We start from the raw sequence: 21,847 nt of genomic DNA, 5'->3' as shown, positions 1-21,847 counted from the left end.
GATGAGTTATCAGAAGGCCTGCATGCATATTTTTTTCCTTGCTTGGTGTGTGTGTATGTGTGTATGCGTGCATTATATATTAATTTATTTTTCCTCCCTTCTTCTTTTCCCCTATTGTTTTATATAGATTGTGATGGCTCCCTTAACAGCTTATTGTTCAATTGCAGGAGGGGAGAAATTAACATTATCCAAATGTGGATTCAACAACTCCTAGAGATGAATACATCTATTGGATGGTTGGACTGTGTTTTTCCCATTTTGGGGGGAGAGAGTTAGAGTGTCTTCATTTGTATGCAAGATAGTTTCATCTTATTAGGTGGAAGTTACTGTTGCTATATATAGATTCAAATATGTGTGGATTGATGTGTTTGGATGCTGAATGTCCAAAGGGGTGGACTGTAGCAGTTATTAAGCTACTAGAGGCCTGGTGCACAAAAATTCTTGCACTTGGGGTTGGGGGCGGGGGGGCGGTGTCTCTCAGCCCAGCCTGCATGCTCTCACAATCCAGGGTCTCTCAGATAGGGCCCAGTCCCATCACAGCATGGCTCTGGTTCCCCAGAGCCTGTGGGCTGGGGGAGACCCAGAAACCAGTCTGATGGCAGCATGGCTCCATTCCCACAACTCCCTCCACCGTGCCATGGATGGCTGGGACCCAGACTCACTCCCACCACGTTGGCCAGGACCTTAGCCTGGTGTTTGGTCATCTGTCCAGTCATTTAGGTCATGACGGACCCTGGCTTTTTATGTATTAGGATTGTCTTTTAGTGCCAAATGCAGGCTATATAGTCTGTCATACGAGGACTGGGACTCTTCAAACCACAGCTAACTCCTTTGTTAGCTGCCTTTGACAATAAGGGACACTACGGAAACCTGGAAGGCAGGAGAAGTGGATACCTCCTTCTTCCTTTGCTTACCAACCTTACCAGCCACAACCTGGTAGCAACAGTTGATTGCAACCTCCGGCATTTTTCTGCACTCCCAACCTTCACTGCATCCCCTAAGAGGGACTCTCACCCACCAGATAGCAACCCCTTTTCAGACCTCTGAGCCCAGCCCTTTAGGACGCATCCCCAATCAAGCTTGTGGGTTCTGCTAACCCCCACCTCTTCCCTGTGTAGCTGCTCTCGGAGCAATAACTGCTTCCTGCGGTGATTTTTCTGCATGTTTAACATTAGGAATGTGGCACCATTCTTCACTGAGGTACTGAGCCAAAAGAAAGTTAATTTGGAGGTGCGGTCAGCTTGCCTGAGAGGAAGGCTGAGACAGAAGACAGAATGCTGACGTGTTTTATTACCTGGATCTAACTATGCACGGAGCCAAATCCAGCCCTTGGATTTTGCATTATCTGGGCCAGTAAGTTTCATTTTTGCATGAGCTATAATGGATTGAGTTTTTTGTTGTTGTTACAATAGAGAGTCCTGACTAATCCAAATCACCTCGTCCCACCCCCAGGGCAGGTGTCCCACACCCCAGCCCACCAAACAGCCAAGGCCAACCACATCCTACAGAAAACTTTAATGAAACCAATAAGTTAATAAGTTAACAAAGTGAGGTACTTGCATATCTGAGAACCGGTTTGGTGGAGAACCTTGATTGCGGAAGGAGCGAGGGCTTCTTCCCCAGTCTCCTTAGTCAGAGGGTAATCTCATTCTCCTGCCCCTCTCCACAGCTCTGTCTCTGAGGGGCCAAGGGATGGCTCTCTGGGACAGTGCAGTGCAGGTGAGGTTAGCCAGGACAGGCTCCATCCAGGGCATGATGGTGACATGCAGAGGGCATGTTGGGCAAAGGCTGGGCACCATGGGGCTGAGCAAGATCCAACCCCAGCCCTGGCGCTGGTGCATGCAGGTCCCCAGTCATGGGGTGCAGGTGGCTGGGCCTGAGCCCCTTGTTCACTGGTACCCCGTAGAGGGTCCCCCTACATACCACTCTCTCGCCACCTGCAATAGCTTTGCAGAAGAGGGACAAAGAGTAGGGATACCAAAGAGATGCTGGGGGCCTGGAGTGGATGGGGGTGTATGCCAGTATAGGGGCTGCCAATTAAAGTGGACAGTGGGGTGTGGAAGGAGGGGAAACAGTGCATGTTAGTGCTGGATGCACAGTTGGTGCCTGAGCAATGGTGATTGCTAGGTGCATTATTTTTCTCTCTGGGAGTTACAGTGACTAAGAAGGCAGCAAGCCTAGATAGAAGCGGGCCTGATAACCATCTGGGGAGAAGCCTGGGGTCTTCCCAGTGCTATCCAGGCCCCAGAGGCCTAGGCCTGAGTTGTGCTGTAGGGACGTCGAGGCAGAGGCAGCAGTTAGGGCTCCTGGACCAGTGAGGAGTAGATCTTCTTGAGAAAGGAGAGCTTTCTGGTAAAGCTCTGGGGTGGGGCCTAGAGACGCCTGGGGTCACTTCAATGCTCCCTTCCTACCTGGATGGAGTGGGGGGCACCACTTAGTGGACATCATCCTGCAAGGACAGTCCACTGGCATCAGCTGCAGAGGCCCCAGGAAGGCTAAGTGGCTCTTGTGCTAATGTCTCCGTGAGTGTCATTGTGTGTCCGTGTGAGTATAAGAGACTTTCTGCACATCTGGGGAAACGAAAGAGACATGTTCGTGTAACGTGGGAGCATTGTCTGTGGGAGGTTTGGGGGAGAACACAGAAACGTGGGCTGTCGAATGGGAGTGGAGGGCCAGAGAGAGGAGTGGACACCTGGCAGGAAGAGGGTGCTCCGGGGAGGGGACACTGCAAGGGGAAGAGAGGCCCAGATGTTGCTCTTGGAGAGGGGGTGAGGGAGAAACAGGCCCCATGCTGGGTGGGGAGGGAGTGATAAGCCAGAGTGGAAATGGGGACCATGGCCAAGCAGCCTGAGACCAGCTAGTGCTGGGGGCCCATCTCCCAATGAGAGATGGGCAGAGGGACCCCATGGGGGTCCCCAGAGTTGCATATTTAATATAGTTTGCATATATGGTGCCCACCTGCCTTAGGGCAAGGTCCTGTGCTTGTGGGTACCTGTGAGGGCACCTTGGGCCCGCCCCTAAGGGGGCGGGGACTTGGCGGGAGGGCTTCCCTGCTCTGTCCGAAGGGCGGGGCCGAGACACCTCACCTTGCATAGCTGGAAGCTGGTTCAAGACCCAGAGCCCCAGCGACCCGCTCCCACGCTCCGAGCAGCGCCCCTGCCACGGGCAGGTTGGGCCTTGATGGAACGGGCAGGGCACGGGGGCGGAGGTCGCGGGGCAGCGCCGCTGCTGCCCTCTGTGCGGCCTGGCATCTCACGCTCCTGAGGCGGGGCCCGCAGCCCGCAGCTGGCCCACCGGGGCAGCTCAGCACTGCGCGTGGCCTCTCTCCCCGCGGAGGGGCGGGTTCAAGTAAGAGCGGAGCCCCCAGGCCTGCGGGGGCGGGTCCGAGCGCCAGGCCGCGGGGCCGGCCGGGTGCGTCCCGACGCCGAGAAGCCCCTCAGTCCATGTTGGTGCTGACCGAGCGGGAGATGCTGAGCGTCTGCGCGGAGACGGAGATGTCCTCGTGGTCCACGGGGCTGTGGTAGTCCGAGGTGATGTCGGGGTCCAGCAGCGGCACTTGCACGGTGCCCAGGCTGGCCGAGGTGCCGGAGCGCAGGCACCTCGAGTAGAAGCCCAGAAGCAGGTCCAGCTTGTGCTCGATGGACTGCACCTGGGGGCGGGCGGGCGCGGGGAGGCGGGTCTGGGGAGGAGGGCCGGGCGGACCGGAAGCTGGACCCGGCTTGGAGGAGGGGCTTGGCCCGGGAGGGGCGCGTCTGGAAAGGCGGAGCTCGGAGCAGGGAGCTCGGAGCTGGGAACCTGGGGCTTATCCCTCCGAACAAAATTAAACTGGGTCTGGCAAGCAGGCGGGGTTAAATTTAAAAAATAAGTAAATAAATGAAATTTTAAAAATCTCATCATGGCTCAGTGGTTGCGCATCCACCTATGAACCAAGAGATCCCCAGTTCGATTCCTGGTCAGGGCACATGCCTGGGTTGTGGGCTTGATCCTCAGTGTGAGGCTTGCAAGAAGCAGCCAATCAATGATTCTCTCTCATCATTGATGTTTCTATCTATCTCTCCCTCTTCCTCTCTGCAATCAATAAAAATATATATTTTTAAAAAATTAAGTAGGTGGGACTTAGTTGGGTTTATCTGGGACTATGGGAACCTGGGGCGGGGCTTGGCAGGAGCAGGGGGGGGGGGGAATTCTCGTGGGCGGGCTTACTGGGAGGCAGGGCTTATCTGTGGGGCGAGGGTCCAGCTTTGCGCCTCTCCGGCTGCCTGCCGAGAGGTCAAGGTTGCTGCTCTTGAGAAGCGCACCCTCCCCTTGCGCTTGTCCCCGCGGCGTTCCAGAGCTTCCGGGTGGAGGACTAGCCCTGCCCCAACAGTGAAACGCCCTCTGCGCACTCACCTGCTTCTCCACCTTGACCACGCGGCCCATCATGCTGATCTCATCCGCCGCCTCCGTGTCCGAGGGCCCCTTGTCGCCCTTCTCCCGGGCTTTTCGGTCCCCGGGGCACCTGCCCACAATCTGGTCCACCCTGTGGGGAAAAGGGAGCTGACACACGCCACCCCTCCTTCCCACAGAGCTGGAGGTTTCCTGCTGAAAGGGGAGACACGGCCTGCACTGGGGTCCCTAGGGAGGGAGCCTTGCCACAGGGACTGGCCACTGCTGAGGGTGTTCCACTGAGCTGGGCAAAGGCAGCATGACAAGTAACCCAGCCACCTAGTGGGAGGACAGGTGGGACATGGCCTGGGAAAAGAGGAAGAGACACAGCAGGGATGTGCGTTATAAGGTGGACAATGGCCTCAGCTTATTTTTCTGCTCTCCTTTACAGCGAAATTCCCGAAAGTGCTATCTCTACCCACTATCTCCAATTTCGCTCCTTCCGTCCTAAAGGCTACTCCAGCAGGCTTTCGTTTCCACTACTTCATCAAATCTACGGCTGTCAAAATCCCAAATGACCTCCATGTTGCTAGATTCAATGATCACCTCCCAGTCCTCATTACACTCGCCCTATGGCAGCGCTGGGCACATCTGAGCACGCCTTCTTCCAGTACTTTCTTCGTTTGGGTTCCCAAACACCTCCCGCTCCTGGTTCTCCCACCTCACTGAGTCTCCTTCACGGGCTCCATTATCCCTACAGCCTCTAAATACTGCAGGGCCCCACGTTCACTCCTGGAACCACTTCTGTGCATTTACTCTCATTCTCTGTGACGTCTTCCTTTCCAGATGTTCGTTCCACTACGCACTGTCGACACCAAATCTATATCTCCAGCACCATACCTCTCCTCTGAAACCCACACCCTTCTAACTGCCAGGTCATCACTCCATCTGATGTCTGACAGGCATCACAAACCCAACATGCCCCAATTTTTCTGATCAAAACTTGGCTCCACTCAATGCCTTCCCCATGTCAGCACACAGCTACTTTTCCCTCTTGCTTCAGCCAAAAACCCTGGCTTCATCTTAGCCACCATTTCTCCCCCTCTCGCACACCATCAGAAAACCCTGTCAAAATATATTTAGAATCTAACCATGTCTACCCTTGGTCCAGGTAGGTCCCTATCATCAATTGCCTGGATGTCTAAAGTAGCATCCTCAATGGTCTATCTGCTTCCATCCAAGTTCCCTTTATAAGCCATTCACCACACCTAGGATGATCCTTTTAAATGATGACTCAGATCTCATCAGTCCTTGCTCAAAGCCCTCCAATGTTGCATCTCACTTTGGATGAACACCAACATCTTCACTGTGGCCTACCAGGCTTTGTACAATCTACGTGCCATTAGCCTTCTAATCTCATCTGCCACTTCTCTCTCCTCAGGTACAGTAAGGTTCCTTGCTGTCCCTAGAACAACACTCCAGCCACATGCCCATCTCAAAGCCTTTCTACTCGCTGTTCCCTCAGGAAAACATTTAAACAGCCACAGGGCTGCTTGCCTTGCCTTCAATTTTTTTTCTCAAACATCACCTTCTCTCCTATTTAAAATAGCAAACCCCAGCCGAAACCGGTTTGGCTCAATGTATAGAGCGTCGGCTTGGGGACTGAAAGGTCCCGGGTTCGATTCCGGTCAAGGGCATGTACCTTGGTTGCGGGCATATCCCCAGTAGGGGGTGTGCAAGAGGCAGCTGATCGATGACTCTCTCATCGATGTTTCTAATTCTCTATCTCTCTCCCTTCCTCTCTGTAAAAACTCAATAAAAAATATATTTTTAAAAATAAATAAAATAGCAAACCCCAATACTCTAGCTCCCCTTTTTTCCCCCTGAGCATTTTTAATTGTCTGACATATTCCATCTGTTCTCCTTCCGTTAGAATGAAGGCCCCAGGAGGGCAGGGACTCTGTTTTGCTTTCTACCATATTCCCACTGCCTGGCAAGTAACAGATACCAATGACTATTTCTTGGGAGAACAAATGAATGAACAGGTGGTGACAATTCCGGCCACCGAAGGGCAAAATGTAGGTGATTTGGGGTCTTGGTATGAGAGTTCTTTCTATATGCTGGGTGGAGAGAAGTGCCGGGGAATTCCAAAGGTATGGACCACAGTCCCCTTGGGAGGTGGGAGGTTATTCCTTTAAGCCCATTATTTTATGACCAGGAAACAATCATCTAAAGACGTCTCCTGAAGAATGAGCCAGCGGCAGGTCCTCTGTGAGAACAGGGTTCTCACAGAGGACCTGCCGCTGGCTCATTCTTTGGGTTCAAGACAGGCCAGGGGTCTGGCCTCAGCCCCGAAAAACTCCATCCTCTGTAGCGGCCCCTAGGGGGCACTGGGTCTCCATTCTGGCTTTGGACTTGGGACCTAGCACGGGATCTGGGGCCAAGGCCTCCCGGCCCCACTCCAGGGTTGGGAGCAGGCGCACCCACCGGGTCTGCAGGCTCTTGATCCGACCCAGCATGTCCAGGTGCCCTGCTGAGTACTGCTCTATGACGTCCTTCACGTCGTACGGTCGCAGCGTCTCCTTGAATTTCCGTTTGGCCACCAGGAACTTCAGGATCCTGTGGGAGCGAGGAGGGGGGAAGGGGAAGAGTGTCTCATAGGGAATTCTTTTCCAGCCGGGTCACCATCCCTTTGCTGCCTCTTTGCTGCCTCCTTGTCCAGTACCCAAGCTCCTTCTGCTCGGACCCCGGCAAATAGCCTCTGCTGAGTCTCGCAGCCTCCTTCCCTACCCACCATGCCCTGGGACCCATAGTTTGGTATTCTTGAAAGTGCCTAAATGTGCAGTCACATTTGCTCCCTGCTAGGTGTGACACCACTTTCGCTGATGACAGCTTGGACAAAGACATATATAAATATAATTGATTTCAAAGAGGAAGGGAGACAAAGAGAGAGATCGAAACATCAATGACGAGAATCACTGATCGGCTGCCTCCTGCATGCCCCCTACTGAGGACGAAGCCCGCAATCTTGGCATGTGCCCCTGCCTGGAATCAAACCCGGGACCCTTTAGTCCGCAGGCTGACGCTCTATCCACTGAGCCAAACTAGCTAGGGCTGGACAAAGACATTTTTGGCACCCCTCAGCAAATGCTTGTTAGCACAGCAGTGCTGGACCCTGGGCACCCAAAAGGGTGTCAGACCCAATTGCTGGCTTCAGGAGTCCTGGTCTGAGGGGGGCACCAGAGGACATAAACAATTATGGGCTGACAGGGGCCGTCAGGAACAGAGAAAGAGGCTGGGGGCCATGACAAGGGAGGCATTGGCTGGTGCGTCAGAGGACAAGTTTTGGGAGGGGGACGGAGGGAAGTTTTGTGGACATAGGCAGGCAGGACCCTGTGTAAGTGAGTCAGGTCAAAGCAGCCGAAACAAGTTGGGAAGGAAAGGGAGGTGGGGTGGGGAATAGGCGAAGACAGAAAGGGATTGACCTTGAGATAAAGGCTGAGGAGGGTACTCCGCAGAGCCCCGGATCCCTGGCAGAGATTGGGCAATGGGAAGTTGGGTGGTGGGGAACGGTCTATTCTGCCAGCCTTGGAGGGAACCTGGGAACCTGGGGCTTATTCCCCCAAAAGAAATTTAGGCAGGAACGCCAGCTCCAAGGGACATGCCTGAGCCAGAAGGGGGCAGTGGGGTGAGATATGGGACAGCTGTAAGCAATTCAGGACTGAAAGACTCCTAAGTCTGAGTTGATTTCACCAAGTTGACTCCCGTGGCTGAAATGGAGACCAGGAAGAACGGGTTTGGGGCATGCTGGGGGGAAGGAGTCTGTGGGGTGGCCAAGGAGAGTTGGCCTGGGCCGTGGCAGCTCAGGCGCTGTTTTCTGGAAGCCGGTCACTTGGAGGGGAGAGATGGGATGTGGAAAAAGAGGGTGAGAAGAGAACGTAGGTTCTCGGGGGTTGGGCAGGAATCCAGCTGACTCTGGTTTTTTAAGAAACCCAAAGGGAAGAGGCTTGTGGGCAGGTGCATCAGCCAGGGAAGAGGAGTGCGTCTGGAAGGACTGGGGGTGAAGGCATCTCTGGGACTCAGGCTGGAGACAGAGACCACGCCAAGGAGCTGGGGGGCCAGATCCATGTGGGGCCGGGACTGAAGGGCAGGAGATCTGGCCCCCCCTTAAGTGTGGAGGCAAGGAGACAGCCAGGAGAGTCAGCAGGGCAGGGGTTTTTCAAACTTTCTGTCCTAGACCTACCATAAGGAAACCAGTACACATATACACATAGGCACATAACTAAAAACACACGTGCCATACATAGTTTTTATCCTCACTAATAGGACGTGCACTGATACTTTCTATTCTTTTTTTTCTTCTTCTTCTTCTTCTTTTTTTTTTTTTTTAAAGCTGCCCATGCCCCACTAAGTTGATTTCACTAAGTTGACTTCAAATTGCTGTGACCTGTGCTTTGAAAACCATTGCTCAGCCCTGGGGGAACGGACAGGGTGAAGTCAAGACACAAGGAGAGAGAGACAGTCTGAGACACAGGTGGAGGGAAAGAGCATATACGACAGACACAGATGCTGATGCATGCTGGGAAGAGAGAAGTAAAGAGAAAAGAGCCTGACATAAAACGAGCAAGAAGCTGGGGAGAGGAGCAAAGAGGACGCTGCGGGTGTGAGGAGAACGACCATGATGGGCAGCCGGGCCAGCCGCCCCACCCAGCCAGCCCTCCCATCACAAGAGAATGCGGAAACCCTGCTGGGAGCCATATGCCACCTCCGCACCCACCCACACAAGGGTGCCAGGCGGGCAGCAGCTGGTGTGCCCGGGATCTAGGCCAGGCCTGGCCATGAGGGCAGGCCCCAGATGGGGAGCAGCCATGGGTGGCAGATGAATGGGGGGAGGACCCACCTTGAGCCTAAGTCTCACCTGACAGAGCGGATGACCGTCTTCACCGCAGGCATGACGTCATCCACCGTGAGCTCACACTGATAGCTCTTCTCCTCTGCCACTTCCTCGGAGGGGCCCTCTGGAAAGAAGGGGACCCAGGTGGTGGCAGCCCTTTCACCACATGCCAAATTATACTAAGAAGTATTGGCAGGAAGACCAAGGCCCAGAAAGGGCCCAGAACCTTCCTGGGGGCACAAGGCAGACCAGATTCCAGCTTCCCTCAATGCCCGGCCCAGGGTGGAAACCCCCAGTTCTTTGCACGGCATCTTCCTGTGGCCGGACAGGGTGAACACTTACTGAGCTGGTGGCCAGGTGGAAGCATCCGGTCTGGCCTGGGGCGAATGGCACAGAGCCCTAGAGGAAGCCCCACTAGTTCCATCACCCAGGCTGGGGAGTCCCAAAGCAAAGGGGCTTTGGCCTCTGCACACAGTCATGCACACAGTCTTATCCTTCAGCCAAGAGGGAAGGAAGTCAAGGGGCTGGCTCCCCTGCCCGGCTCTGCCCCTGGGAAAGGCCCCTAAAGCAAGGCATTTCCTTCCGGATGAGAGAAATGGCTTTTCCAAGGCTGCTGTCCTGCACTGCACAGAGGGGGGGGATGCCATCCTGGGCCCTCAGGGCACAAGGTGGTAGGAGGCCAGGTATGTTCTTGGGCATGGAAAGGAGGCCCCCCCGGCACCAGCCTTGCCCAGACTCTATTGGGCCAGTACCTCCCAAAGGCTGGTTTGTGTGGATCCAGCAAAGACCTCTCCGAGCTGTCTGCCAGCAGCGCATTAGGGGCTGACCCAGCACAGACAGAGGCAGCATTCCCTCCCTCCAAGGTCAAAGGGGCTTCCTGTCCCCAGCCTCCGTCCTGGTTCACCCACCCCCTCCTTTTCGCACCCAGGGGTCTGAAGCATGTCAGAGCTGGGAAAACTCTTCCGGGGAACTCGGTCCAGCCCTCTCGCTGTCCAGAGGAGGACATTGGGTCACAGAAAGGGGCAGTATGTTGCCTAAGTCACAGTGCAAGTCAGGAGCAGAGCTAGGACTCAAAAAAGAGACCTTTCTGGTTAAAACGTGACCCCACCAGGATCATCGCCTGGGGTCTCTGGCTGGGCTGGGTGAAGAGGGGCAGGATGAGGAGCCTGGGCTATGGAGGGGACAGACCTGGTTGGGGTTGATAGCTCTGCCACTGACTAGCTGAGAGAGCTCAGCCTCCAGGTCTGTGAAATGGGGCCACACACAGACCCTACTTCCCAGAGCGGTTGGGAGAAGCAAAGCAGAGAATCCACTGTGGGACTGGACACAGTCCCGGCTCAGCAAGTATGGACGCCTGCTCCTTCCAACGCACATTTGTACTGCAGTTAGACTAGCTTCTGATGAGCGCTTACTATATTCCAAAGATCCTTCTGTTCACCTCCCGTGGATAAGCTCCTTTAATCCTCACCATAATCTTAGGAAGTAGATACTATGATCATCCCCATTTTGGAGAAGACGAGAATGAGTCCTAGAGAGTCATTCTAGGTCTTTACTCAAGTCAAATGGTAAAGCCAGGACTCAAACGCAGGGAGCCTGGCTCCAAAGCCTGTGCCTTTAACCACGACCATATGCCACCCTCTGCATCCTCGCCTGACTCTCAGTCTGGAGCCCTGCACCGCAGGTATCACGACGCCCACTTTCCAGACCACAAGGAGCCCAGCGATGGTCCATCAGGTGCAGAGCCAGGACTGAAACCAAGTCTTTCCACCCCCGGCTCGGACTCTGTCCCCACCCTGCCTCCCTCAGCAGGTCCGGGGCCCCCGGCCCCCAGGGCTCACCCTCAGCAGAAGAGCGGGGTTTGAGTCTCAGAGAGGCCCGGAAGCGGGTGCGGTCATTGAAGCTCCAGCTCTTCTGGACCTTGGTGGGGCTGGTGGCCTCACCCACCTGCTCGCTGCTTGGGGATGTGGCCATCGACGGCGGTGCCAGGTGCTGCTTGGAGGGGCCCGTCCGCCGCTGGGAGCTGCCGATGCGGATGCGGTCTTTGATGCCCATTCGGCTGCTGGCAGGGCAAGTGGGGTCGGGGAGAGAGCCAAGTTAGCTGGAGCCGGGGTGGGCATGAGTAGAGACAGAGCTGACTTAGGACTTGGGGATGGCTGTTGGGTATGGTTCTCCACCAAGTGGAGACTTCCTAGGATGGGACAAGGGTGTGGCGAGGGGGGCCCTGACTGGGGCCCTGACTCCCAGTCGATCTGAGCAGATCCTCCCCTCCTACCCAAGTCCCACCCCTCAGTGCCCAGACAGATAAGGGGTGCACAGGAGACAGATGTCAGAGTGGAGGGAGTGATAGAACCCAAGAAGGAAGTCAAAGACGGACAGGAGGACAGGGGAGCTGGCCTGGCCCAGATGGGTGGGTGGGTGGAGGTGATGACCAGCCTGGGCAGACCGGCTGTTAAACGATGGAGAAGCTCGCCTGGTCACGCTCACCAAGGTGAGCCTCCAGCCCCTCACTGTACCTAGGAGCAGGCTATGGGTACACATGTATCAGTGTGTGTACAAATGTTGGTGTGTGTGTGTACACGTGTCCATTTATATTTCCTCCTTTCCCCTCTTGTGGGACTCTCTAATTCCATACTGGTCAAGTCAGGGCTTTAGGACTTGTCCAGTTGTACAGGTAACACTGCAAAGTTTCCGAGGTCTCCCCCGCACAGACTCCAGTGTAAGTGTGCCTGAGGGTCTTGGCCCTGCTTAGCTGCTGGGCCCACATGTATGCCCAGGACACATAGGGTGTCTGCCCTCCCGGGGAAGGTTTGTAACATGTTCTCCTGAGGTCTCCCCTGTTTGAACTCTGCCCACCTGGGCTGATAACCTACCCATGTGGTCATGGATCCCCCCCTCCACAGCCCTACCCATCGCCTGTTCACTAAGCCCTCAGAGAACAGCACCTACACACGTCTGTGCTCATGTGAGCACACACACACATGTCTGCATGTACTCAAATGTCCCTTTTCACATCTCAGTTCCCCACCACATCCCCAAGCCATGGAGGAAGGCAGGGTGGGGAGGCTCAGGTTCCCCAGATCAGGTCCTGAATGGATAACCATTACCTGGTAGAGTAACTCTGTGTCCAAGAGGTTCAAGGACCATGTCATCGCTGTTGGAACAGGACCTATGCAAACGTCCCCCATCCCATGCCCTATGGCTGCCTCCCTGCTGTGCTTTGCCACTTGGAGGGCCCCTGGCAGATGGGTCTGAGGGCCCTTCTGCCCAAAATGTCTAGGGCCCTGGCTCAGAGAGCATCAGCCAGTCTCAGAGGAGCCTGAGGTGGCTCAGGAGTTGGGGAACAAGACTGTGTCACCTACTTTCCAATCAAGGGGACAGCAGAGAATAGATTCTGGTTTCAGGGTTGGGTGGAAGCCGGGGCCCCCCATGTCCAGGACATGGGGTCTAAGGTACAGAGACAAGGTACTGCAGTAAGGGAGATCTTGAAACCAGAGGCAACTGCGGGAAGGCAGCCAGGATACAGAGCCATCCTTCAAGGTTGGGGGCCTCTGCCCAGAGGGGAGAGGTTATAGGTCAAGGGTTTGGGCCCTGAAATCAGAAGTGAAGGACAGGGATAGCCCCCGCAATCTAGCATGCCGTTTTCTGGCCCAGAATCCCCTCAACACATCCCAAAAATTCCAACCAAAGTTTGAGGTTGGCTCTCCCAAACTTTCCTCTGCAGAGCCATTCCTTCGAGCTCTCCTCATGCTGGCAAGCACCCCCACACCCGCCCGGCCCGTGCAACCCCTCCTCCTGTCCTCCACTCCTCCAATGGGGAGAGGAAGAGAGGGAGCTGGAGAAGACCCTGACACTCAGCCAAGGTCCTGGAACTCCAGATCTCTGCACCCAACACATCACTCCAGTGGTATTCTGGGGGAAGGGGAGACCTCCCTGTCATGACAAGTATGCAAGCCAGACCGCTTGCACTCAGCAGGACTTATCCAGGGAAGGTCTGGGGGCTTGTACTAGAGGCCTTGAAAGGTCCCTTTCCAGCTCTGATTCTGTGACGGTTGGTGAGTTGTGGGTTCTGTAACTTTCCAGCGAGCCAGAGGCCCTGGGCTCTTCTTTGATGTAAGAAGGCTGTTTCCCCAGGGGGGGCTGGATTCCAGCTCCTTGGACAGGGCCCAGAAAATGGCTCCTGTGAGCCTCTCTGGAGCCTAAAAGCTCAAAGAAAATGGAAAGAAACCTGGCACACGGTGGACATGGAAAGAGCTCCTTCCTTTCCCAGGCTCCTTCGAACACGCAAGGTCCTGTCTCACTGCCTCAGCCCTCCAGCTCTCAGCCACTTCGTGTGGTGGGTTCCGTATTTTCCATCCCTGTTTTACAGATGCAGAGGGAGGTGAAATGGCTTGCCCAGGATGGCAGAGCTCCTTGGATGGAGCAAGGACTGGAACCCAGTCTTCTCTGGCTATCCACACTGTGTTCTTTCTCTGGGACAAGCAGTCACCCACACTGGGGGAATTTTGCTCGCTAGGGGACACTTGGCAATGTCTGAGACATGTCTGGTTGTCACCCTGGGGTGTGCTCCTGGCACCTACTGAGTAGAGGACAGGGATGCTGCTAAATATCCAATGATGCATGTGGTAGCTCCTGACAACAAAGAATGATTGGACCCAAAATGCCAATGTTGCTGAAATCAAGAAACTACGTGATCTACGTGATCTGTTGGTGACTGGGAGATGGACGGGGTGGGCTTGACTAGGGCTGTCCTGTTGGGGGAGGGAGTGGGCAAGCTCTGAGCACAGGTTGCCCTCTGACTGACTTGGTCCCAACCCCTATACTTACTTCCACAAGGGATTTCTTTAAGGATTCACCATTTGCCTGCCCAAGGCCAAGGTCATGGGGAAAGAGAGGCAGCCTACTCTTTCTGGTGCTGCAAACAGCACCTCTTTTCAGCCTTCCCACTGGCCCATCTGCCTTGGGCTTGCCCTTCCTGACTCTCATGCCCACATGGCCAAAGTCATCTTGAAAAGGGGCAGATCTGGAGACTCTCAGCTTAACCCTTCTGTGTGTACCTTCTTCCTACAGCTGTGGTTTCCCAATTCTTTTTTAAAACAAGTAAGGTCTTGACTGTTCAACACGCCAAATCAAATGAGACCAATATCCATGTAGCACTTCCTGTAAGCCAGGAAGTTTGTGCAGAAGTAGATCCTATTATCATCCACAGTTTACATCTGAGGAAACGGAGGCACAGAGGGCTTATGTCCAAGGTCCCTGAGCGAGTGAGTGGCAGCCAGGCTCAGTCCTAGAATCCATGTTTCTAAGAAACACGACCTCTAGCTCTGGCACTCACCTCCTACTCATGGGCCCCCAGTCCACACGGCTCCAGAGGCACTTTGGGGAAACCCAGGACACCGTGAGACCAAGCTGCCAGGCAGTGCCAAGAGGATGAGGCCCACACTGGGCTTTGGGGTTCTTCATCACCCTGCTCTGCCCCCAACCCTCAGCTCCTGACCTCCCCTCTCAGATCTGGCCACACTGAGCTACCTGGTCCTTTGCCATAGCTGTGCTCTCTCTCGCCTCCTCATCTCCTTGGCCTATGGTGCCCTCCCTCACACCCACTGTTTTGGACCTCCTGGGGGTGAAGTGCCTGAGCCAAGGCTCCACAGGCCCTCTGCTTCCTCTTTTGCTACACTGATCACACCGATTAGCAATTATTATTAGCAATTAATATTAGCAATTACTCTGGAACTTTCCAGGCACCATATTTTATTTATCACAGTGTCCCTAGGGCGGGCCTGGCATGGGGCAGCTACCATGGAATGTGGCGGTGATGTGGCTAAAAGAGCTGGGCTCTGGAGTGAGAAAGGGAGGTGCCGATCCCACTCCCTCAGGCATCTGCTAGGTCCCTTCGTGGGCAGTGGGGAAGCTAAACCCCAGTCAGAGTGGGAGGGACCCTCAGAGAGCCTCTAGTTCAATGTGCCCGTTCCACAGAGGGGAAACCGAGGTCCAGAGAAGAAAAGCAATTTGGCCAAGATCACACAAGGGGTCAGCAGCAGAGCCAGCACTCATCCCAAGCCTCCTGTAAGTGTCCCTCCTGGCGGACTGGGCACCAGGCCCATGCCCCAAGACTTGGCAGAGGCATCCCCAGGAAGGCGAGGGGCTCATCGGGGCCCCAAGACAGATGGCAGGCGGCAGGCACATGCACCTTGTCCTTGGCCCATCCTGTTCCCCTCTTCAGCCCCCAAACGGGGTGGGGCAAGGAGGAGCAGGGACAGGAGGAGCAGGTAAGGGGTACCTCGGTCTCCAGCTGGCGTGGATCCGAAAGAAACTCCGTTTATTACTAAACATCTGGCTGGAAAGTTGAGAACAAGACACAAACAGAGGTTAGTGGGACGGAGACAGGTGGGCTGAGCACGGGAACTGCCAGGATGGGGCCAGCCTCCTGCTGCGGGTGAGAGAAGGCCCCCGGGCCCAGACATCCTCTGGCCCACATTCCCAGACGTTCTGGAGCTTTGCATGAGGATCTCCTGGGAGCAGGTTAAATATGCAGAACCTGTGTCTGTCCTCCAGAGGTTCTCCTCCTGGGGACCTGGGCAGAGATCCAGCTGTCTGCATTTTCAACAAATACCCCACCGGATGCTGATGCAAGAGGTCAGTGGACCAGGCTTTGAGAAACCCTGCTTTTGCACCTTATCACGTGGCCCCAAAGAGAGGAGGCTCTGGCCCTAACGATAGGTGCCCCAGGAAGGCCCGCTTCTGTGGTCCTGGCCATGTGCGTGGCCTGTCCACCCACAGACAGCACGGAGAGCATTCAGGTGTGTGTATGTGTATGGGTGTGCTCCCACCTGGAGCACCGCCCCCCATGGGTCCCAGACAGCCAAGATTAAGGATACATGAGGCCATTTAGCCTGAGGCTGGTGCCTAACTGCCTAGAAGTCACAGCTCAGCTCCGGGGGGGGGGGGGGGGGTCCCTTGGGTGAAGGAACACCCCACCACCAGCACCACGAGTCCCAGCCTTGCAGATACTCCAGGGCAGACAGACCTAAGGCTTGGAGTTAGTGACAGCCAAGCACTCACTAATAATCTGTTCCTAGGCCTTGGGGGGCCTTTGAGACCCAGAGCGGCTGTGAGGGGGGCACAGGTGCTGCTCATAATCTCCATCCCCAGAGCCTTCCTATTTCGATAAGGTGAGGCCAGAGTGCACTGAAAGCTAACCCTGGCTTAGCAGGGCAGGGTTGCATCAATGCCAAAATCTTGTGAGTTTCTGCCTGGAGGCCAGGGAAATAAGGATAGTCCTTAGGCCTTGACAGAGGATTTGAACGATGTGCCAGCCTGGCCTGGCCCCAACCTCCAGCCCCAGTCTTGGAGGGCTGGCTCTGCCCCTCTGTCACTCTCCGTTAAGCACCTCCCCCAAAGTGTCCTTACTCAGCACAGGGAAGAAATGCTGCTCCTAACGTCCCCTGCACTAAAACCACTTCCTCCAGGTTCCCCAAGCTTTTCTGCCCAGAAACCAAGAGAACCAAGAGCTCCTTATCAGCTAAAACATCGCTGACTTTCTGCCCAGGACCAAGAGGCTCAGAGAGACTTGATGGCCTTCTCAAGGACACACAGCATCAGGGGGCGTAGGCAAACTTGCACCGCACTTCCTCCATCTGACCACAGAGTGTTCACCTCTTCTCCCCTCCCTTGTTCTGGGCCACAGGCTCAGCACCATACCTGAGGCTCAAGGCCCAGATGCCCGGCTGGCTGACGCAGGGATGATGTGTGAAGATGAGACAAAACAAAGAGATGGGGAGAGGACAGGTGAGGAATGAGGGGGGATTGAATCCATGACCTCATAGCTATAATATGTTTCCACGGGAGCAGCCACTTGCCCATACTGTGAGTTAGGGGGCTTCCTTTATCCAAATAGGCTTGAAAATCCACTATTATGAACATTTATGTGCGTGCATGGGGCTGGTGGGCCACAAACATTATCTCTTTGTTCTTTCAAGATGCAAAAGCTCCAGGCAAGTCAGGTCAAGGGGTAGGAGACTGCTGGCAGCAGCAATCTGTCCCTCAGAAAAGAAGAAAGGCATTGTGGGAGAATCCCAGGAGGATCCTCCGGGATTAGCAAAGCTGTGGACAAGGGTTACACAAGACGAGAGCATTAGTCACTGGTTGAGTTTACGTAGGTCCTACAGCGGTTCTTAGTCACAGAGCTTTCTTCCCAGCTGGCGTCCTGTTCCCGAGAGGCGAGTTCAGTGTCAAGCGCTTTCTAGAGGAACATGCTGGGGGAGGGGCCCCTGCCCCCACACCCGGGACGGTGCCCACGATTACCTGAGCCGTAAGCACCTGTGGCCAGCGGCCTCCTCCTCTCTCCAGCTTCCCGGGAGGGATGGGGGTGCAGGGATGGAAGAGTGGGGGGAAGGGGGGGAGCGTGGAAACAGAGAAAGAAAGAGGACAACGGAATGAATGGAGGAGGTGACAGGAAAGGACGGTGGGGACAGATCCCCCACGCTCCCACATGACAAAAAAAAAGGCGAGTCCAGCCTGGCCCCTCCGGAGAGGCTCTCGGTCTGTATCTGTCAGGCTGTCCGACAACTGCCCAGGCCTCGTGACAGGGCCCCGGAGTCCCCAGAACAGGCCCAGAGAACCATGTAGCGGCTGGACACAAGTCTGAGAGAGGATGAGACAGAGAATGGGAGAGGAGGAGAAGCAAGAGGAGGCGGTGGCCCCAGAGGGCCCCTACCTTTCCCCAGGGCAGAAGGAGGCGCTGCCCGGCCGGTGGCAGGTGGCAACGGGCGGGTAACGGGAGGGCGCTCCGTCGGGTACTGGCGCCCGCCGCACCTCCAGGGGCCGTAGGCCCCCATTGCGGGCCCGTTGCACGTGCTCAAACAAGAGGGCCAGCTCTCTGCAGGAGAGGGTGCCGTCAGCGGCAGGCAGAGCCCTGGCACCACCCCTCACCCGGTGGGCACTGAGCTCCTGAGCTCACAGCCAGCCGGGCCCTGCCTCTCTCCAGGGCTCAGCAAACAGGCCAGGCCAGAGCAGGCAGGGTCCGGTGTGGGCGAGAGTAGCCTCCCTCCCTCCCTCCCTCCCTCTCTCTCTACGCTCCGTTCCTGGGAAGTCCTCGGGGATGCCAAGTATGGTTGTACAGGCTGGGCACACTCCAGAGCACCCTCACCAGGGGGCAAGTGGGAGCTCAAGTGCAGCTTACTCTGCTCGTCAAGCTGTGCCCAGGGATCTGGAGCTGTGCCTACCCGGAGGCCAGCGGCAGCCCTGAAATCCTCAGCCTCCAGAGCTGACTCCGAATTTCAGGGGGAAACTAAGGCTGAAGAGGGATGCGTGACAGGGTGGCTAGCCAGCTCCTTCCCCTGAAGCTCTGGGTTATTGGAGACCAGATTCAGGCTCAGCTTCTTCATAATTCTCCAGGCATTGCCCGTTTTCGTAACCCAAGGAAGACATCTCCCCCTTTCTGCCTTCCCGCTGTATAGATGAAGAAACTGTGGTCCCAGGCGTAGGAGACCTAGTCGACTCAGAATCTCCAAGCCGAGCTCAGTTCCTCTCACCAGAGGACCCGAGACCACCCCAACCCAAAATCTTCCTCCGCCCCCTGCTCCACACACATCATATTTCTAACAACCAGCCCCTGCGCCATTCCCCAGGGCCTGGCCTTGGGTCCTTATGGCTCCTCCTAAACTAACGACCCTCCAGGTCTCTGAGGCGGGAGCTTGCCCCTGCCAGGTGGAGAGATGGGGAAACCAGTGTGATTCTGGGAGCTCCCCTTCCCAGCCCCTCTTCTCCTGCTCCTCCCCTGGGGCGGGAGGAAGTAGGGAGGGAGGCAGCCAGGTGTAGGGATGAGTGGGATCATGCAACAGCTGCTCTTGGAGAACTAATGAGGCAAAAAAAAAAAAAAAAAAAAAGGCGCCAGCAGAAGCGCTGAGCACAGCAGCCTGGCCGGCCTTGACGCCTGCCTGCCCGCGGGACCAAGCTGTGCTCCATGGTCTTCATGCCCACCTAAGGGCTGGGCCGGGCACCTGGCCACACAAACCTTGTTGATGCCAACCTGCATGGAGCCACCCTGTGGAATCTTCCCCCAACCTGGGTCAGCAGGTGAACTCACTTCTGGGCCCTAAAGCTGCTGCCTCTACAGTAAAAGTAGGTACCTATTCGCACACAGAGGTACTATGTGGGCCCTGGCACCCAACTCCAGCATGCCCTTTCAGGCCCATCCCATACTCTCTCAATCCATTGCAATACATCAAGCTGGCAAGGGCTAACCCTGCCCCCAACTCAAACCAAGGGGAGATGAGCTGGCTGTGCGACTACCCTGGGTGGCATCGACTCTGGGGAAGCATGCAGACTGCCAGCACTCCAGGGCTCAGGGTTCATCCAGAGGGGCAGGCAGGGCCACTCCACACCCTGTGCTCAGTGCCCACAGTCTTCCCAGGGCACAGAGAGCGGGAGAGAAGACACTCCAGGCTCCGAGGAAGGCAGGATCTGCAGAGCCAGCCCAGAGGCTCCCTTGGGAGCCACCATCCCTTTCCCACCCTCCGGGGCTGAATCCCAGCCGTTCGTCCTCACGGGCCATCGCTGGCAGCCCCCTGCCCGCCTTCCCCCTGCCCCGGGGCCTACCTGAAGGACGGGAGAATACTGTCATAGTAGTACCAGGTGGCCGTCAGGTAAGCCCGGTTCCTGTCAGTGGAGTACAGGCGCCATGCAGCCTGGTGGTATGAGGGCAGGGAAACGGGAGACAAGGCATCAGTGCCCCCTCTCCGCCCCCCCACCCCCCAGCCCTCTGCCCCTGAGACAACCCAGGCCTGGGCCAGCAGAAGGGCACGCAGAACCATAAGCCAGTTTCAATTCCACAGCCACCAGCAGGGCCAGCCAAAGGAATGGTGGCCTAGAGAGAGACAACTTTCCCAAGGTGATAAGCAGATCAGCCTCAAGGCCAGGAACCTTGGAGTACAGCAGCTAAGAGCTGGGGTTCTGTCATCAGGTAGACGGGTCTCCGATCCTAGCTGTGCCTCTTATGGGCAAGTTAAGTAAAGCTGCAGAGCCTCAGTTACCCTATCTGTAAAATGGGCGTAACACCACTTATCTAACTGAGTGTTGTGAGGATCCAATAGGTGAGTGTATGTGATATGTAAGGGTAGTACTTGGCATACAGTTGGCAGTCAATGCCAAGTTCCCCTGTTAAACCCTCCTGTTATCTCCCTTACTACCACTGAGAGCTATCTATTCATTGTGTGTTTGACTAGTGTCTTTCTCTCCTCCTAGGGTGTAAGCTGTGTTTGGATCACCACTTCAGCCTCTGGCACATGGTGAGTATTCCGCAAATGTTCAAGGAATGAATGCTGACTGAGTGAATCATTATTACTAACAACAGCCCCGCCCCCTCTCTCCGGCTGCCTGTCACTGCCCAAGGGTTGAGGAGGGGAAGACAGAGCATCACCTCCCTCAGCATTCGCGGACTCGCAGGGTTTCCTTGCAGCAGGAGGAGTGAGGGTCAGACAAGAGGAAGGAGAGGAGCCGGGAGGGCCTGAGCGGGGCGAGCAGTGAGGGCAGGGAGGCGTGGGAGCTGTGACCCAGGACAAAGGAGAACCGGCCCTGGAGGCCCCTCCCCCTTTCTGGGTGCCTGCTGTCCTTAAGGGACTGCCCACGATGAACTCACCAGCGGGCACCCTCCCAGGACAGGAATATTTTTACTTCCTGCTTGCCTAGGCCCCTGGCGTAGGGTGGGGAGCAGCTGCCAGACTGTCTCATTAATTATGGGCACCACAATGCCAGCTGTCTCTCGGCCTGGAAGTGCCAGCTGCCTGCCCCTCCAATGCCCCTCCAAAGGCCAGCTCCCAGGGGACAGTGTCCATTGTGCCCCAGGGGACACAGAAAAGGAAAGCCTAGGCTGGTGGCTGGGAGATAGCGGGATGGGGAGCGGAATTCCACCCTGGGGAGGAGAGATAAGGCGGGGGGAGTCAACTTTGGGGAGTGTGTGTGGTGGGGGGGGAAGGTCAGAGAGTGGCATGCTGGAGAGGACGCCGATGTGGGCTGTGCCTACATTCCCCGCAGGGTGTCTCTTACTCACACACTTGACCAGGGAGAAGCCAAGGCTGAGTCACCGAGTCACCCAACTCACAGCCCTTGTCTCAGCCCCATCAGAACGCCTCAGCTCAGGGCGGACGCTGAGGCCGCACGCCGCTAGGTTCACCCCTCTCTTCTGGCTGCTGCTCTGTCTCCTTGGCTCGCTCAGGTTTGCCTGCCCGGCTGGCAATGCTGAGGCTCCAGAAAGCCCAGTTCTGGGCCATCTTCTCTGCTCCCCCTTTACCCACGAGGTGAGCTCATCCAGGCCCAGGGCTTCGTTCCGTCTACATGCAACAGCTGTCCACTGCTGCCCCGCCCACTTCTCTCCTCTCAGAGGCACCTTCCAGCTGCCTGCCTGCTCAACATCAGAGTTGAGTGTGGCTCTTCCACAAAATGCCATGGCCTGGGCAAGTCTATTTTGAAGAAGTGGCATTAGGAGAAGTTTAAGTTTTAAAAAATTGGCTCTCAAAAGCAATTTCTATCCTTGTACTGTTGATATTTGGCTCTGTTGACTAATGAGTTTGCCAACCAGGACTCCAGGCCAAC

The 21,847-nt window shown here is 55.9% G+C and overlaps 1 protein-coding gene across 5 annotated transcripts in view; it reads right to left on the bottom strand.

Annotated features, from left to right (window-relative positions):
* Window positions 1-1,490: 1,490 nt before the first annotated feature.
* The window catches only part of KCNQ4 (potassium voltage-gated channel subfamily Q member 4), a 56,753-nt gene continuing 36,396 nt past the window's right edge, over window positions 1,491-21,847 (bottom strand). For 2 of the 5 annotated variants that reach the window (XM_036446020.2, XM_036446022.2), the window contains exons 8-14: window positions 19,856-19,944; window positions 17,973-18,134; window positions 11,098-11,318; window positions 9,284-9,383; window positions 6,853-6,984; window positions 4,390-4,519; window positions 1,491-3,649 (exon numbers count right to left, since the gene is read on the bottom strand). In XM_036446020.2, coding sequence (XP_036301913.1) covers window positions 3,437-3,649; window positions 4,390-4,519; window positions 6,853-6,984; window positions 9,284-9,383; window positions 11,098-11,318; window positions 17,973-18,134; window positions 19,856-19,944 — 1,047 coding nt within the window. In that variant the 3' untranslated portion in view covers window positions 1,491-3,436. Of the gene's footprint in view, window positions 3,650-4,389; window positions 4,520-6,852; window positions 6,985-9,283; window positions 9,384-11,097; window positions 11,319-15,536; window positions 15,594-17,560; window positions 17,606-17,972; window positions 18,135-19,855; window positions 19,945-21,847 lie in introns of all 5 variants that reach the window. The other 3 variants (XM_045584659.1, XM_045584658.1, XM_045584657.1) reach the window with 3 other exon arrangements.

This window comes from Pipistrellus kuhlii, unplaced genomic scaffold, assembly GCF_014108245.1.
Source record: "Pipistrellus kuhlii isolate mPipKuh1 unplaced genomic scaffold, mPipKuh1.p scaffold_m20_p_2, whole genome shotgun sequence".
Taxonomy (NCBI): domain Eukaryota; kingdom Metazoa; phylum Chordata; class Mammalia; order Chiroptera; family Vespertilionidae; genus Pipistrellus; species Pipistrellus kuhlii.
This window is presented reverse-complemented; position numbering and strand designations above follow the sequence as displayed.